Source organism: Macaca nemestrina, chromosome 2 (assembly GCF_043159975.1).
Source record: "Macaca nemestrina isolate mMacNem1 chromosome 2, mMacNem.hap1, whole genome shotgun sequence".
In the NCBI taxonomy this organism is placed as follows: Eukaryota; Metazoa; Chordata; class Mammalia; order Primates; family Cercopithecidae; genus Macaca; species Macaca nemestrina.
This window is the reverse complement of record NC_092126.1, coordinates 37,161,317-37,178,314: the sequence shown is the minus strand read 5'-3', so window position 1 is coordinate 37,178,314 and position 16,998 is coordinate 37,161,317. Positions and strand designations below refer to the sequence as shown.

The 16,998-nt window shown below is 39.4% G+C and overlaps 1 protein-coding gene across 31 annotated transcripts in view; it reads right to left on the bottom strand.

Moving 5' to 3' along the window:
• The window catches only part of LOC105469894 (centrosomal protein 63), a 135,730-nt gene that overhangs the window by 62,710 nt on the left and 56,022 nt on the right, over window positions 1-16,998 (bottom strand). For 19 of the 31 annotated variants that reach the window (XM_011721478.3, XM_024789154.2, XM_024789157.2 and 16 more), the window contains 5 exons: window positions 12,336-12,569; window positions 11,892-12,031; window positions 10,396-10,533; window positions 8,673-8,787; window positions 7,588-7,785 (listed from right to left, as the gene is read on the bottom strand). In XM_011721478.3, coding sequence (XP_011719780.3) covers window positions 7,588-7,785; window positions 8,673-8,787; window positions 10,396-10,533; window positions 11,892-12,031; window positions 12,336-12,569 — 825 coding nt within the window. The remainder of the gene's footprint in view (window positions 1-7,587; window positions 7,786-8,672; window positions 8,788-10,395; window positions 10,534-11,891; window positions 12,032-12,335; window positions 12,570-16,998) is intronic. The other 12 variants (XR_003015449.2, XM_024789159.2, XM_024789151.2 and 9 more) reach the window with 1 other exon arrangement.

Here is a 16,998-nt window from a genome sequence, read left to right as displayed (position 1 = left end):
TCACGAGGTCAGGAGATCGAGAACATCCTGGCTAATATGGTGAAACTCCGTCTCTACTAAAAATACAAAAAAAAAATTAGCCGGGAGTGGTGGCTGGCACCTGTAGTACCAGCTACTCGGGAGGCTGAGGCAGGAGAATGGCGTGAACCCTGGGGGCGGAGCTCGCAGTGAGCCGAGATCACGCCACTGCACTCCAGCCTGGGTGACAGAGCGAGACTCCGTCTCAAAAAAAGAAAATATTCCGGGGCGGAGCAAGATGGCCGAATAGGAACAGCTCCAGTCTCCAACTCCCAGTGCGAGCGACACAGAAGACCAGTGATTTCTGCATTTTCAACCGAGGTACTGGGTTCATCTCACTGGGGAGTGCCGGACGATCGGTGCTGGTCAGCTGATGCAGCCCGACCAGCGAGAGCTGAAGCAGGGTGAGGCATTGCCTCACCTGGGAAGCGCAAGGGGGAAGGGAATCCCTTTTCCTAGCCAGGGGAACTGAGACACACAACACCTGGAAAATCGGGTAACTCCCACCCCAATACTGCGCTTTAAGCAAACAGGCACACCAGGAGATCATATCCCACACCTGGCCGGGAGGGTCCCACACCCACGGAGCCTCCCTCATTGCTAGCACAGCAGTCTGTGATCTACCCGCAAGGCAGCAGCGAGGCTGGGGGAGGGGCGCCCGCCATTGCTGAGGCTTAAGTAGGTAAACAAAGCCGCTGGGAAGCTCGAACTGGGTGGAGCTCACAGCAGCTCAAGGAAACCTGCCTGTCTCTGTAGACTCCACCTCTGGGGACAGGGCACAGTAAACAATAACAAACTTGGCAGAAACCTCTGCAGACGCAAACGACTCTGTCTGACAGCTTTGAAGAGAGCAGTGGATCTCCCAACACGGAGGTTGAGATCTGAGAAGGGACAGACTCCCTGCTCAAGTGGGTCCCTGACCCCTGAGTAGCCTAACTGGGAGACATCCCCCACTAGGGGCAGTCTGACACCCCACACCTCACAGGGTGGAGTACACCCCTGAGAGGAAGCTTCCAAAGCAAGAATCAGACAGGTACAATCGCTGTTCAGAAATATTCTATCTTCTGCAGCCTCTGCTGCTGACACCCAGGCAAACAGGGTCTGGAGTGGACCTCAAGCAATCTCCAACAGACCTATAGCTGAGGGTCCTGACAGTTAGAAGGAAAACTATCAAACAGGAAGGACACCTACACCAAAACCCCATCAGTACATCACCATCATCAAAGACCAGAGGCAGATAAAACCACAAAGATGGGGAAAAAGCAGGGCAGAAAAGCTGGAAATTCAAAAAATAAGAGCGCATCTCCCCCGGCAAAGGAGCGCAGCTCATCGCCAGCAACGGATCAAAGCTGGACGGAGAATGACTTTGACGAGATGAGAGAAGAAGGCTTCAGTCCATCAAATTTCTCAGAGCTAAAGGAGGAATTACGTACCCAGCACGAAGAAACTAAAAATCTTGAAAAAAAAGTGGAAGAATTGATGGCTAGAGTAATTAATGCAGAGAAGGTCCTAAACGAAATGAAAGAGATGAAAACCATGACACGAGAAATACGTGACAAATGCACAAGCTTCAGTAACCGACTCGATCAACTGGAAGAAAGAGTATCAGCGATTGAGGATCAAATGAATGAAATGAAGTGAGAAGAGAAACCAAAAGAAAAAAGAAGAAAAAGAAATGAACAAAGCCTGCAAGAAGTATGGGATTATGTAAAAAGACCAAATCTACGTCTGATTGGGGTGCCTGAAAGTGAGGGGGAAAATGGAACCAAGTTGGAAAACACTCTTCAGGATATCATCCAGGAGAACTTCCCCAACCTAGTAGGGCAGGCCAACATTCAAATCCAGGAAATACAGAGAACGCCACAAAGATACTCCTCGAGAAGAGCAACTCCAAGACACATAATTGCCAGATTCACCAAAGTTGAAATGAAGGAAAAAATCTTAAGGGCAGCCAGAGAGAAAGGTCGGGTTACCCACAAAGGGAAGCCCATCAGACTAACAGCAGATCTCTTGGCAGAAACTCTACAAGCCACAAGAGAGTGGGGGCCAATATTCAACGTTCTTAAAGAAAAGAATTTTAAACCCAGAATTTCATATCCAGCCAAACTAAGTTTCATAAGTGAAGGAGAAATAAAATCCTTTACAGATAAGCAAATGCTTAGAGATTTTGTCACCACTAGGCCTGCCTTACAAGAGACCCTGAAGGAAGCACTCAACATGGAAAGGAACAAACGGTACCAGCCATTGCAAAAACATGCCAAAATGTAAAGACCATCGAGGCTAGGAAGAAACTGCATCAACTAATGAGCAAAATAACCAGTTAATATCATAATGGCAGGATCAAGTTCACACATAACAATCTTAACCTTAAATGTAAATGGACTAAATGCTCCAATTAAAAGACACAGACTGGCAAACTGGATAAAGAGTCAAGACCCATCAGTCTGCTGTATTCAGGAGACCCATCTAACACGCAGAGACATACATAGGCTCAAAATAAAGGGATGGAGGAAGATTTACCAAGCAAATGGAGAACAAAAAAAAGCGGGGGTTGCAATACTTGTCTCTGATAAAACAGACTTTAAACCATCAAAGATCAAAAGAGACAAAGAAGGCCATTACATAATGGTAAAGGGATCAATTCAACAGGAAGAGCTAACTATCCTAAATATATATGCACCCAATACAGGAGCACCCAGATTCATAAAGCAAGTCCTTAGAGACTTACAAAGAGACTTAGACTCCCATACAATAATAATGGGAGACTTCAACACTCCACTGTCAACATTAGACAGATCAACGAGACAGAAAGTTAACAAGGATATCCAGGAATTGAACTCATCTCTGCAGCAAGCAGACCTAATAGACATCTATAGAACTCTCCACCCCAAATCAACAGAATATACATTCTTCTCAGCACCACATCGTACTTACTCCAAAATTGACCACGTAATTGGAAGTAAAGCACTCCTCAGCAAATGTACAAGAACAGAAATTATAACAAACTGTCTCTCAGACCACAGTGCAATCAAACTAAAACTCAGGACTAAGAAACTCAATCAAAACCGCTCAACTACATGGAAACTGAACAACCTGCTCCTGAATGACTACTGGGTACATAACGAAACAAAGGCAGAAATAAAGATGTTCTTTGAAACCAATGAGAACAAAGATACAACATACCAGAATCTCTGGGACACATTTAAAGCAGTGTGTAGAGGGAAATTTATAGCACTAAATGCCCACAAGAGAAAGAGGAAAGATCTAAAATTGACACTCTAACATCACAATTAAAAGAACTAGAGAAGCAAGAGCAAACACATTCGAAAGCTAGCAGAAGGCAAGAAATAACTAAGATCAGAGCAGAACTGAAGGAGATAGAGACACAAAAAACCCTCCAAAAAATCAATGAATCCAGGAGTTGGTTTTTTGAAAAGATCAACAAAATTGACAGACCACTAGCAAGACTAATAAAGAAGAAAAGAGAGAAGAATCAAATCGACGCAATTAAAAATGATAAAGGGGATATCACCACCGACCCCACAGAAATACAAACTACCATCAGAGAATACTATAAACACCTCTATGCAAATAAACTGGAAAATCTAGAAGAAATGGATAATTTCCTGGACACTTACACTCTCCCAAGACTAAACCAGGAAGAAGTTGAATCCCTGAATAGACCAATAGCAGGCTCTGAAATTGAGGCAATAATTAATAGCCTACCAACCAAAAAAAGTCCAGGACCAGATGGATTCACAGCTGAATTCTACCAGAGGTACAAGGAGGAGTTGGTACCATTCCTTCTGAAACTATTCCAATCAATAGAAAAAGAGGGAATCCTCCCTAACTCATTTTATGAGGCCAACATCATCCTGATACCAAAGCCTGGCAGAGACACAACAAAAAAAGAGAATTTTAGACCAATATCCCTGATGAACATCGATGCAAAAATCCTCAATAAAATACAGGCAAACCGGATTCAGCAACACATCAAAAAGCTTATCCACCATGATCAAGTGGGCTTCATCCCTGGGATGCAAGGTTGGTTCAACATTTGCAAATCAATAAACATAATCCAGCATATAAACAGAACCAAAGACAAGAACCACATGATTATCTCAATTGATGCAGAAAAGGCTTTTGACAAAATTCAACAGCCCTTCATGCTAAAAACGCTCAATAAATTCGGTATTGATGGAACGTACCTCAAAATCATAAGAGCTATTTATGACAAACCCACAGCCAATATCATACTGAATGGGCAAAAACTGGAAAAATTCCCTTTGAAAACTGGCACAAGACAGGGATGCCCTCTCTCACCACTCCTATTCAACATAGTGTTGGAAGTTCTGGCTAGGGCAATTAGGCAAGAGAAAGAAATCAAGGGTATTCAGTTAGGAAAAGAAGAAATCAAATTGTCCCTCTTTGCAGATGACATGATTGTATATTTAGAAAACCCCATTGTCTCAGCCCAAAATCTCCTTAAGCTGATAAGCAACTTCAGCAAAGTCTCAGTATACAAAATTAATGTGCAAAAATCACAAGCATTCTTATACACCAGTAACAGACAAACAGAGAGCCAAATCAGGAATGAACTTCCATTCACAATTGCTTCAAAGAGAATAAAATACCTAGGAATCCAACTTACAAGGGATGTAAAGGACCTCTTCAAGGAGAACTACAAACCACTGCTCAGTGAAATAAAAGAGGACACAAACAAATGGAAGAACATACCATGCTCATGGATAGGAAGAATTAATATCGTTAAAATGGCCATACTGCCCAAGGTAATTTATAGATTCAATGCCATTCCCATCAAGCTACCAATGAGTTTCTTCACAGAATTGGAAAAAACTGCTTTAAAGTTCATATGGAACCAAAAAAGAGCCCACATCTCCAAGACAATCCTAAGTCAAAAGAACAAAGCTGGAGGCATCACGCTACCTGACTTCAAACTATACTACAAGGCTACAGTAACCAAAACAGCATGGTACTGGTACCAAAACAGAGATATAGACCAATGGAACAGAACAGAGTCCTCAGAAATAATACCACACATCCACAGCCATCTGATCTTTGACAAACCTGAGAGAAACAAGAAATGGGGAAAGGATTCCCTATTTAATAAATGGTGCTGGGAAAATTGGCTAGCCATAAGTAGAAAGCTGAAACTGGATCCTTTCCTTACTCCTTATACGAAAATTAATTCAAGATGGATTAGAGACTTAAATGTTAGACCTAATACCATAAAAATCCTAGAGGAAAACCTAGGTAGTACCATTCAGGACATAGGCATGGGCAAAGACTTCATGTCTAAAACACCAAAAGCAACAGCAGCAAAAGCCAAAATTGACAAATGGGATCTAATTAAACTAAAGAGCTTCTGCACAGCAAAAGAAACTACCATCAGAGTGAACAGGCAACCTACAGAATGGGAGAAAATTTTTGCAATCTACTCATCTGACAAAGGGCTAATATCCAGAACCTACAAAGAACTCAAACAAATTTACAAGAAAAAAACAAACAACCCCATCAAAAAGTGGGCAAAGGATATGAACAGACATTTCTCAAAAGAAGACATTCATACAGCCAACAGACACATGAAAAAATGCTCATCATCACTGGCCATCAGAGAAATGCAAATCAAAACCACAATGAGATACCATCTCACACGAGTTAGAATGGCGATCATTAAAAAGTCAGGAAACAACAGGTGCTGGAGAGGATGTGGAGAAATAGGAACACTTTTACACTGTTGGTGGGATTGTAAACTAGTTCAACCATCATGGAAAACAGTATGGCGATTCCTCAAGGATCTAGAACTAGATGTACCATATGACCCAGCCATCCCATTACTGGGTATATACCCAAAGGATTATAAATTATGCTGCTATAAAGACACATGCACACGTATGTTTATTGCGGCACTATTCACAATAGCAAAGACTTGGAATCAACCCAAATGTCCATCAGTGACAGATTGGATTAAGAAAATGTGGCACATATACACCATGGAATACTATGCAGCCATCAAAAAGGATGAGTTTGTGTCCTTTGTAGGGACATGGATGCAGCTGGAAACCATCATTCTTAGCAAACTATCACAAGAACAGAAAACCAAACACCGCATGTTCTCACTCATAGGTGGGAACTGAACAATGAGATCACTTGGACTCAGGAAGGGGAACATCACACACCGGGGCCTATCATGGGGAGGGGGGAGGGGAGAGGGATTGCATTGGGATTTATACCTGATGTAAATGACGAGGTGATTGGTGCAGCACACCAACATGGCACAAGTATACATATGTAACAAACCTGCACGTTATGCACATGTACCCTACAACTTAAAGTATAATAATAATAAATTAAAGAAAAAAAAAAAAAAGAAAACATTCCTTCTTTCCTTGGCTTGGCAAAAACTATCTGATTTTCCTCCTCACTGCTCCCTTTTTTTAAGCTTGATTCCAACATCTTTTGTACGCTAAATGAGAAGTATCCTAAGTTTGGTTTGAGTCACTTCTCTTTTTATGCTATGCTTTCTCACTATAATCATTAAGTCTCTCAGGGGGTTTCAAATGTCACCATGAAGAAAGGACAGCCACAGCTAAATACCTAATCCTGATTTTAATCTTTAACTCCAGGCCTTCTGTGGAAATGACTATTATCCACACAAAATTCCAGCCTTTATTCCAAACAAATGTGTTAAACCAAAGTCCTCTCCACCAGTTTCCCCAGTCTGTGTACTTTTCACACAAATTCATCATCCTTCGCCAAACTAGATCCCTGTCTTTTCTCTATTTATTTAAAGAGCATCACTTTCCATCAGTTGCCTAAGCTTAAATCCTGTGGAATACCATTCCTTAACTCTGCCTACCTCACCCTCCCTGCCAATCAAATACAATGCCCAGTCATTTTTACCAGCCCAGTATCTCCAGAATTCATCCATTTCTCTCTCCCTCCCTGACCCACTGCTCAGGCCACCATCTTACCACTGTAACAGCATCTGGGTGCTCTGTCTCCCTGCTTATTCTCCATTTAAAGACCACTGAATTTTACTCCTGCTTGTGGCCATTCCCTACTGACCTCAAGGTCACAGTATAACTCTTTTATGTGGCTAACAGAGCCTTTCAGCAGCCAGTCCCTGCTTTCCAGTCTCATACCTTCCACTTATCCCACGTGTACTCTAGTTTCAACCACAGCAAGCATGTTCTACTATCTCTTAGAGACCTCTGTACTTTTCCTTCCCCTTACCCAGCTCGCTCCTAACTTAGCTTTGCTATCACACCTTCTGGAAGGCCTTTGCAGCGAGTGGTCTAGATTCAGGCTGCTTGTGATCTCTAGTGACTCTCATCATACACCACTGATACAGTCACTTTACTTGTCTGTGTCTACTCTCACCTCTGCACTACCCTCACTAAACTCTCTGTTAACCAGCATACCCTCAGCTCAAAGCAGGTATCTAATAAAAATTCACTGAATTAAATATTATGAAAATTATGTCTTTAATCAATTCCATCTTTAAAACAAATTTCAAATTTAAAAAAGTTTTTGTTCAGGCTTCACCTTATGCTCTACTGCTTTTTCTTCTGCCTTTTGCATCTCTGCTTTGAGTCGCTTTTCCATGTCTGAGGAAGAACCTTTGGTGGAAGCAATAGAGATATCTCGCTGATGTAACTCCTGAGTTAGATGGGAGATTTCCATCTTCATTCCTTCTAGTGCAGAACTGTAACTTTGTTCACCCTGTAAAATCTGTTCTTTCAACTATAAAGAAAGCAGAAAAGAAAGCACCAAAAGAGAAAGCATTTAGATAGAATAATATGTTACCAGCTAATAAAATAAAAGCTTACCTTATCTCAAGACATTAAATTTCTCCTGAATTAAATCTGCAGAAAAATTAGCAATTTACCAAGTTGCATATCTGTACTGAAGGTCAGGTGGTTATATCTACAATCATTTATTATACCTCAAAACAGGGAGAGATGGGTTATTCAAGTGCTGAGGACCAGAATCAAGGGTCCATGCACACTATTTAGAGGACAGTACTTGTGACCTTCATTCTTTTTTTTAGTTGTGAATCTAAAAGTTTTGCTCATATGGTGTCTTGGTCCACAGGATAACAAACAGAAAGAACAAGAGGAAGAAACGAGCTAGAAGTAATCTTCAAGAAGTAACAAAAAATACAAAACAACAAATAGGACAGTTAGGAGCTACTCTATATATAGACACAAACAACTCTGCATATCTCAATAGCTGACAAGGATACCAACCACATCATAGCACAGGAGACAATCCATAAATACTATGTTTAGGCAATAAGAAAATATTAAATGACAGTTCATATTTTTTTGCAAGCACTAAGTGTATGTCTTCTAGAAAACTTTTCATTAAAACATGTTTAAAATAAAGTTTTTAAGTTCAAAGGGAACAGCCTTCAATTATCTTAAAAATATTTATTGGGCATCGGGGGGATGCCAGAGAAAGAAGGCACTTTCCCTATGCACATTCCACGTACTCTTCCACTCCTAAATATCAAGTGGCCCCTTGAACTACATTTTTCTCTCATTAAAAATAACCCCTATAATCTCCAAACCCACAGCTCAGTCCATAAACACATACAATTTTGCAATCCTAGGTATGCATATTTTTACCTTCTTAATCTCTGCTCTGTATTCATTGTTATGTGCTTCCATCCTCTTTAATTCTTCGTATTTTTCCATTAGTTCTTGACTCAGCTGTTTACACGTTGCACTCACAGATTCCAAACTGTATGACAAAAATAAGGTCCCATATTTAAAACAAAACCAAAATCCCGAAACCTATAAATTGGACTATATAATTTACATTCTTGATGTCCAAAAAATATCCAGCCAATATCTTAAACATCACATCACTCATTTAAATATCACTAAAAAGCCAATCAATAAAAAAACTGTGATAAAAATGTAAATTATTGTCCCAATGTCAAAAATAATAAACTTAATTTTAGTCAAATGGAAGAGTACACATATACTTCAATGATAACAAAGATTATCTCAAGTACTCCAAGTATTCCAAAAGGAATAAAGCAGAAAATATGTGTGTGTATGTATGTTTGTGTATTTAACATGTAGATAAAAGAAAATACTTACTGGTTTCCAAAACCAGAAATAAATATAAAAACAAAAAATGTATTACTTAAAGATAACTTAAAAAGTGTAAAATGATATTTATCTTGTTGTTTGCCTAAAGGTTAACAGTTCATGTTAAAAGTAATTTTATCTTTTACATACAGAAAATGCCAGTGTACAAATGATCATGAGTCATGTGTTTAAAACAAAATATCACACTCTTCCCAATCAAAAAGTTTAGAGGTATGAAAAACCAAAAAAAAAATTATAAGTATGACAATGACAAGAGTTTAGGTGGGTATGGTATAGCATTAGTCAGGATTCAATTAACACCCAAGGAAGTAACAACACCACAGCAGAACAAAAAGGAGGATCACCATGTGTCAACTGTTACCCCTTCCTACCCTGCTTCCAAGGTGGCAGGGAGGACAACCTAAGTGAAGGGCTGCTAAACAGGTGAAAGGTAAAGAAGTAGAGTCAGTACAGACAATTCTTTTGAATAATTTGGTCTTAAAGAGAAGTACAGAAATGTGGAAGTAACTTGACGGAGATATAGGATTAAGGGATGGTTTTTCCCCCAGATGGGTGACGTTATAGCATATTTTATACCAGTGGATATAATTCAGCGGAGAGAAAGAACTTGAAGATGTAGAAAAGAAAGGATATAACTACAGAAAAAGGACACAAGTGGAGTAGTTGGTCTTAGAAGTGCAGAAAGACACAGGTGTGGGAAGACTGGTAGTTTTGATGACAGAAAGATTAAGAAGTTCTCCTTTAATTGCTGCTGTCTTCTCAATGAAATAAGAACTTAGGGCAGGGAGTGGTGGCTCACACCTGTAATCCCAGCACTTTGGGACGCTGAGGCGGGTAGATCACCTGAGGTCAGGAGTTCAAGACCAGCCTGGCCAACATAGTGAAACCCTGTCTCTACAAAAATACAAAAATTAGCCAGGCGTGGTAGCACACACCTGTAATCTCAGCTACTTGGAAGGCTGGGGAGGAAGAATCGCTTGAACCGGGAGGCAGAGGTTGCAGTGAGCCGAGATCGTGCCATTGCACTCCAGCCTGGGTGAAAGAGTGGGACTCCATCTCAAAAAAAAAAAAAGAAAAAAAAAAGAAATAAGAACTCAGGCCGTTTGTGGATGCTAGAAAAAAATCTTATTTTTTTCACTATGACTATTATATTCATTTACTTTATCAATATGATGATCAAAAATTCATTTTAAAAACTCGAAATTTTTGAAATGTGTGTATAATTATGTACCTGCCTTCAAGACGAGTCACCTCTGCCTGCAGAAGTTCCTCACTAGTATGGGTAAAATTCAACTGCGAGAGCACACTGTCTAAGTCCCCCTGCCCTTGAGAGGTGTACTTCTTTTCTGCCAGAGATTCTTCCCGTAGCCTATGGAAAGACATAGGATGACTGTTAAGGCCTTTATCTCTGCAAACACAAACAATGCACATCTAGTTTGTGTTTCCCAACCATTTTTGATAAACTCTTTGGAACTCTTCAGTTTGTCTCCTGCTTTATAAAAAGAATATTGGGAGAGGAAAGACAGTCAAGAGATGCTGAAAGTTAAAAAAGCAGCAATTTACTCCCTTCTTAACTGGGATTTGGCCTATTTTTTCAAGGGAAAAAGACAAAACGGCAAAATCACTTCAGTGACACTTGAAACCTTGTACCAAAAAAACTGAAAAGTTACAGGAGAATTCTGGCAAAAATAAAAATGTGCACCAGACTTACATCAAGCTCAAGAGGGCTAGCCCAGGCCGGGCGCGGTGGCTCAAGCCTGTAATCCCAGCACTTTGGGAGGCCGAGGCGGGTGGATCACGAGGTCAGGAGATCGAGACTATCCTGGCTAACATGGTGAAACCCCGTCTCTACTAAAAATACAAAAAACTAGCCGGGCGTGGTGGCGGGCGCCTGTAGTCTCAGCTACTTGGGAGGCTGAGGCGGGAGAATGGCGTGAACCCGGGAGGCAGAGCTTGCAGTGAGCCGAGATCACGCCACTGCACTCCAGCCTGGGAGACACAGTGAGACTCCGTCTCAAAAAAAAAAAAAAAAAAAAGAGGGCTAGCCCAATGGCTGGCTGCTATTATTGATAAGCAGCTACTAATCACGACCTACTCCACCAAGAAAGTGAGGCCTCCAGGAGACGTGAATAACAATTCCCTGCATGTTTGGATTTTCACAAAGCATGCAAACTGACCTTGGCTTCTAACTTTCTAAACATGAGAGTCTCTGTTAGGGACCCAAACTGGTGGCAGAAGAAAATTAACCACACAAAATTTTATAACACTTTAAAAACCTAACTCAGAAGTTAAAGCCAATTAAGAAAATCCACAATACGATCAAACATAAAATTATGAATATGCAATATTAAAACCAGTGCTTGGACGGGCGTGGCAGCTCACACCTGTAATCCCAACACTTTGCGAGGCCGAGGTGGGCAGATCACCTGAGGTCAGGAGTTCAAGACCAGCCTAGCCAACATGATGAATGGCCATCTCTAAAAATACAAAAAACTAGCCAGGTATGGTGGCGTGCACCTGTAGTCCCAACTACTTGGGAGGCTGAGGCTGGAGAATCGCTTGAACCTGAGAGGTGGAGGTTGCAGTGAGCTGAGATTGTACCACTGCACTCCAGTCTGGGCAAGAGAAGGAGATTATCTGAAAATAAAATAAAAATAAAAATAAGCCTAGTGCTTAATGCCTAGCCATTAAGTGGCTAAGATGAATAATATTTAAGATTAAATTTACCTTATAGCTTCTGCAGCATGTTGAGTGTCAGTTGCCTTTACTTTTTCTTGTAACTTCTCCTTTTGCATTCTTCCCTCATGGATGAGATTTTCTTGAGACTGAAGAGCTGCCCTTAATTCTCTCTTTTCTTCCTGCAGAGCCTGTGAAAAAGTCAAATATTATTGTAATTTTCCTTCAATTCTTTTTTCTTCCTGCAGAACCTGCAAAATACCCAGAAATTTCTAAGCCAGCTATTATTACAATTTTTCTATTTCATAAGAAGCCAGGAAGTCAGACTGTAAGTTATGAAACAGTCACAATATTAACAAAACTATCAATATCTGATCCATCATTTATAAAGCAGGGAAGAAAGTATAGATTGTAGAACCTAGTTCTAGCTTAATAACAGTCTCTTAAAACACACATACACACGCTTCCCCCAATTACAGTGATTTTAAAACAGACCTCTAATAGTTTTTCAGATTCCCTCAATTTTTCTTCTTTTTGCTGCTGCTCCTGCAGGACAGTCATACTGGTTCCAACCAAGTCATTGACCCTCATGGTGAGGCGCTCTATTTCCAACTCATTGGCACAGATAGTGTCATTGGCCCGCTCCAGTTTACTGCTTAAGTGTTGAATTTCTGATTGGCTGGAAAGTTCCACAGACTCTAATTTCTGTTTCCGATTGGCGAGCTGAGCCTAGAAACACAGACTATCAATCAATAGGTAAAAGGGAAATTATAAAATAATCAATGAATAAGACTAAAATGAAACTATTATTTCCATAGAAGCATAAAGCACTGGCTCACTAAAATATATATACATTGAGAAGGGGTAAGAAAGAATTGAGAGGGTGGGCGTGGTGGCTCATGCCTGTAAGCCTAACACTGTGGGAGGCTGAGGCGGGCAGATCGTTTGAGCTCAGGAGTTGGAGATCAGCCTGGAAACATGGCGAAACCCTGTCTTTATCAAAAATTGGCCAGGTGCAGTGGATCACGCCTGTAATCCCAGCACTTTGGGACGCTGAGGCAGGTGGATCACGAGGTCAGAAGATCGAGACCATCCTGGCCAACATGGTGAAACCCCATCAAAATACAAAAATTAGCTGGGCATGGTGGCGCGTGGCTGTAATCCCAGCTACTTAGGAGGCTGGGGCAGTAGAATCACTTGAACCAGGGAGTCAGAGGTTGCAGTGAGCCGAGATTGCGCCACTGCACTACAGCCTGTTGACAGAATGAGACGCTGTCTCAAAACAAAGAAACAAAAAATACAAAAACTACCTAAGCATGGTGGCATGAGAGGATCACTTGAACCCAGGAAGCGGAAGTTGCAGTGAGCCAAGATCATACCACTGCGCTTCAGCCTGTGTGATAAAGTGAGGACCTGTCTCAAAGAAATAAATAAATAGAAAAGAATGGATAAAGTAAAGGGATTCCTCAGGAGAAGAGATGCTACAGTATTCTACCTACTTACACAGAAATTCAACCGCAACCTGGCTGGAATTATTTCCTATTTAAAACATAGGAAACAGGAGCTATAATGCATTATTATATTTCTGATGGAAGTTTAGAAATTAGAATTTCAAAATCACTAAATTTGTAGCTTAAATTCCGCCCCCCACCCCCGCCACCTGGAGCATGTTGTAATTATTCTGTTTTAACATTATAAACATTCATATTTAGATTAGTCAAAGTAACCATAAAATGCTCTTTAAATTCAGAGAAATGGGGAAATTGTGGATTTTTGTTTATTGGAGGAAAAGGTGCTTATAAGGGAGGAGAGATTGGTTCTGTCATCAGTTTTTGGACACTTCCTGAGTTAAAAGAGGTAGACAAATATAGTGCATCTCAAATTGGTTTCTCTCAATGATATATCTACTGACTACTATGTTTTAGGCTATGCATCCCAGCAATATTGGGTTTTAGCTCCAAACTTTTTAGTATTTACAAGTTTTAATCCAGCATCCTGGCTGGTACTTCATCTACACACTGAAGATGAATATAAATAATCTGTGGAGGTAAACTTCCCTTATTCTAAATATTTCTAAAGGTAAAAGCACACAATTTTTATTTTAGAAATACAAGTAGAAATATCTCTGGGAAGTCTATCTGTTGCAGATTTAAAGATTTTATTATTTGCAGTACAGGTCCAAATCCTGTACTGTATACTGTAGTCAAATAAAGTAGATGCTAAAAACTTCCCATAAGCCAGAGAGAGGGTAGAAGAGAGGTGAAGAGACAGACAAATACTGTTTGTATAAATTACTGATCAAGATTTCAGTGCAGAGCCTTTTTTTTAAAACCAGATTCCTACAACGGTATAAAGGAAGAACATCAACATTTAGGTTTAGATTCACTAGAACAATTGCTAAGCATGGAACTGTCTCCAAACTTTTAAATATAATATAAACTTTTTTTTCAAAGAGGAAAGGTTTCCTGTGCAGAATAAATAAATGCAGAGAATGGGTGAGGGTGAGAAGGAGAAAAGGGTTAGAGCTCAGCTTGCTGAAATGTCCCTTAGTCCTACCCTTAATCTGTACAGCAGCCCTGGGTCTTAGCAAAACACAGCTAGAAACCCACTGCCCAAATGGGCACTCAGATAATACATAATTGCAAAACACTATCTTCCTAATACTGCAAGAGTTACCTAATACTATCAACTCAAATCTGTGATCTTAAACTCAGTATTGATATAATAAACTAATAGTCAAACCAAGGTATACTTTAACCAGTGATTCTAGATTTGCTAAATACTAATAAACTTCTCAGTTTTGAAGAATGAAGAACATAACCTTCTTCCACTGATTTACTATTTTGGTCACACAAAAATACAGTTTTTTTTAAGCACAGTGAAAAGTACATAATCAACTCAAGTACAAACTCTAAATTTTCATTGCCTAGAATACACTAGGGTTGCACTACCATCGCAGTCACCCACATGCGGCTACTGCACAACTAAACTGTGGCTAATCTGAATTGAGATGTGCTCTTAACTGTAAAACACAAATTCAGTTAAAGATTTCAAAGACACAGTTAAAAAAATGTAAAGTAACTGTTGTAATATTTGATATATTGAGTTATCAAAATTAATTTCAACTTTTTACTTTTTAATGTGACTAGAAAATTTTAAATTACATGTGACTCACCAATATTAGCATTACAATAATCTCAAGAATACCTCATCAATACTAAGAAAGTCAAAAATAATTATTTAAAATACTTATAAAATAATGATTATTTCTGATAATTATCTGGCTTTAGAGGTATTTTAAGGTTGGCATATTTTTAAACTTTTTTTTTTTTTTTTTTTTTGCAGTAACCACTAATTCTTTGAGCCAGAAACAGGCATTCCTCTTATTAATCTAACATTTAGCATTCTATTGGAGTGGGTAGAGAGTTATTTCAACAATACAAATCACAGCAGAGGTGGTTAAAAGAAGCAATCAAGAAGGCAATTTACATCAGGGAGACTGAAATTGAAACTGAAACAAATGGCCAGTGTGGGCAGCTAAAGGGTGAAGGAGAGTGGAGAAGAAATTGGGGACTGGGGGTTGAATTCAAATCCTCTTCTGGATGTGTGATAGGTACTTCCTGGTGCTTCAAGAAAAGGACTCTCCCAGATAGTGAGATTACTATGAACAATGTGATATGAAGCAACAGGGCTTTTTATTTTCCAAAGAATCCCAGTATAAAGGTATGGCCATTGTAAGCATCAATCCCTTACTAAGCTCCCCATCACTGTCAACTCCAAATGCGCCAGTGCAGGCCACAGCCTTGCAGCATTTCCACTAGAGAGCAGCCTAAAGAACCTGCTAACAACACAGCTCCCACTAAGATCCTGTTATCACTGTTGTGTCTATGCTACTACGAACTTTTAAACAGTAAGTCTAAGTCAATTCAATTAACTCTGATATTTCTACCAAGACAACAGATTAACATTTGAGTTAGGGTCATTTTTTTCTTCAAAAGTTGTGACAGCAAAAGGATGCTTTTAAAAATATAACATATATACTTATAAATACATTTATATACATATAATTAACAGTGGATTTAAAATTAACTTGAAGAATATCTTACAGCTCATCTAAGTATTTCAAAAGGAAAACATAGAGCAACCTCTACTTTTTCACATACTGTTTATCAGCTAAATATTTTATATTTTATGTTGGCTTAATATTTTAATTTTTTTCAAATGTTCCTAATGTTCACTAAGTTTTCCTTAAACATTTCCTTTGCATTATGTAGGCAAGAGAAAAAGTAGCAGGCAATTTATTGCCTTCTAAACATAAATGACCTTGGTTTTAGACTGTACTGATCCTTTTCTTATACTATATAACCACCATTCTGTTATTACATCTAGCATTATAGTTTAACAACTGTACTTTTAAATAAAATACATTTTAATATTTGATAGAACAAACATCCCCCATTACTCTTTTTTAAAAAATGTTGGCGGCCAGGCGCGGTGGCTCACACCTATAATCCCAGCACTTTGGGAGGCTGAGGCGGGTGGATCACTTGAGGTCACGAGTTCGAGACAAGCCTGACTAGGATAGTAAAACCCTGTCTCTACTAAAAACACAAAATCAGCTGGGCATGGTGGTGCATGCCTGTAATCCTAGCTACTTGGGATGCTGAGGAGGTGGATTGTTTGAATCTGGGAGGCAGAGGTTGCAGCGAGCCGAGATTGCGCCATTGCACTCCAGCCTGGGCAACAAGAGCGAAAATCCACCTCAAAAAAAAAAAAAAAAGTTGGCTAGTATCATTCATTTATCATTCCATATGAATTTTAGAGTCATTTTGTTCCTGAAAACGTTATACTCAGTAAATTATATAACCATTTAAAAAACAAATTTAGATCCCTATCAAATACTTTATACTAAAATAATTTTTAGATAAAATGCATTAAAAAGAAATGATAAAGCATTAGAAGAAATTTGACTTAGGTAAGACTTTATAGTATGATATCAAAGATAGAAACGCTGAAGAAAAAATTGATAGAATTAAGTAATTCTAATTAACTGTTTATAAAACAATTGTATTTCCATAAAAAAATTAAGGTAAATTGAGTACACACACACAACTGTAACATAATAGCAAAGGGCTTATACTTCATACTTAAGTGTATG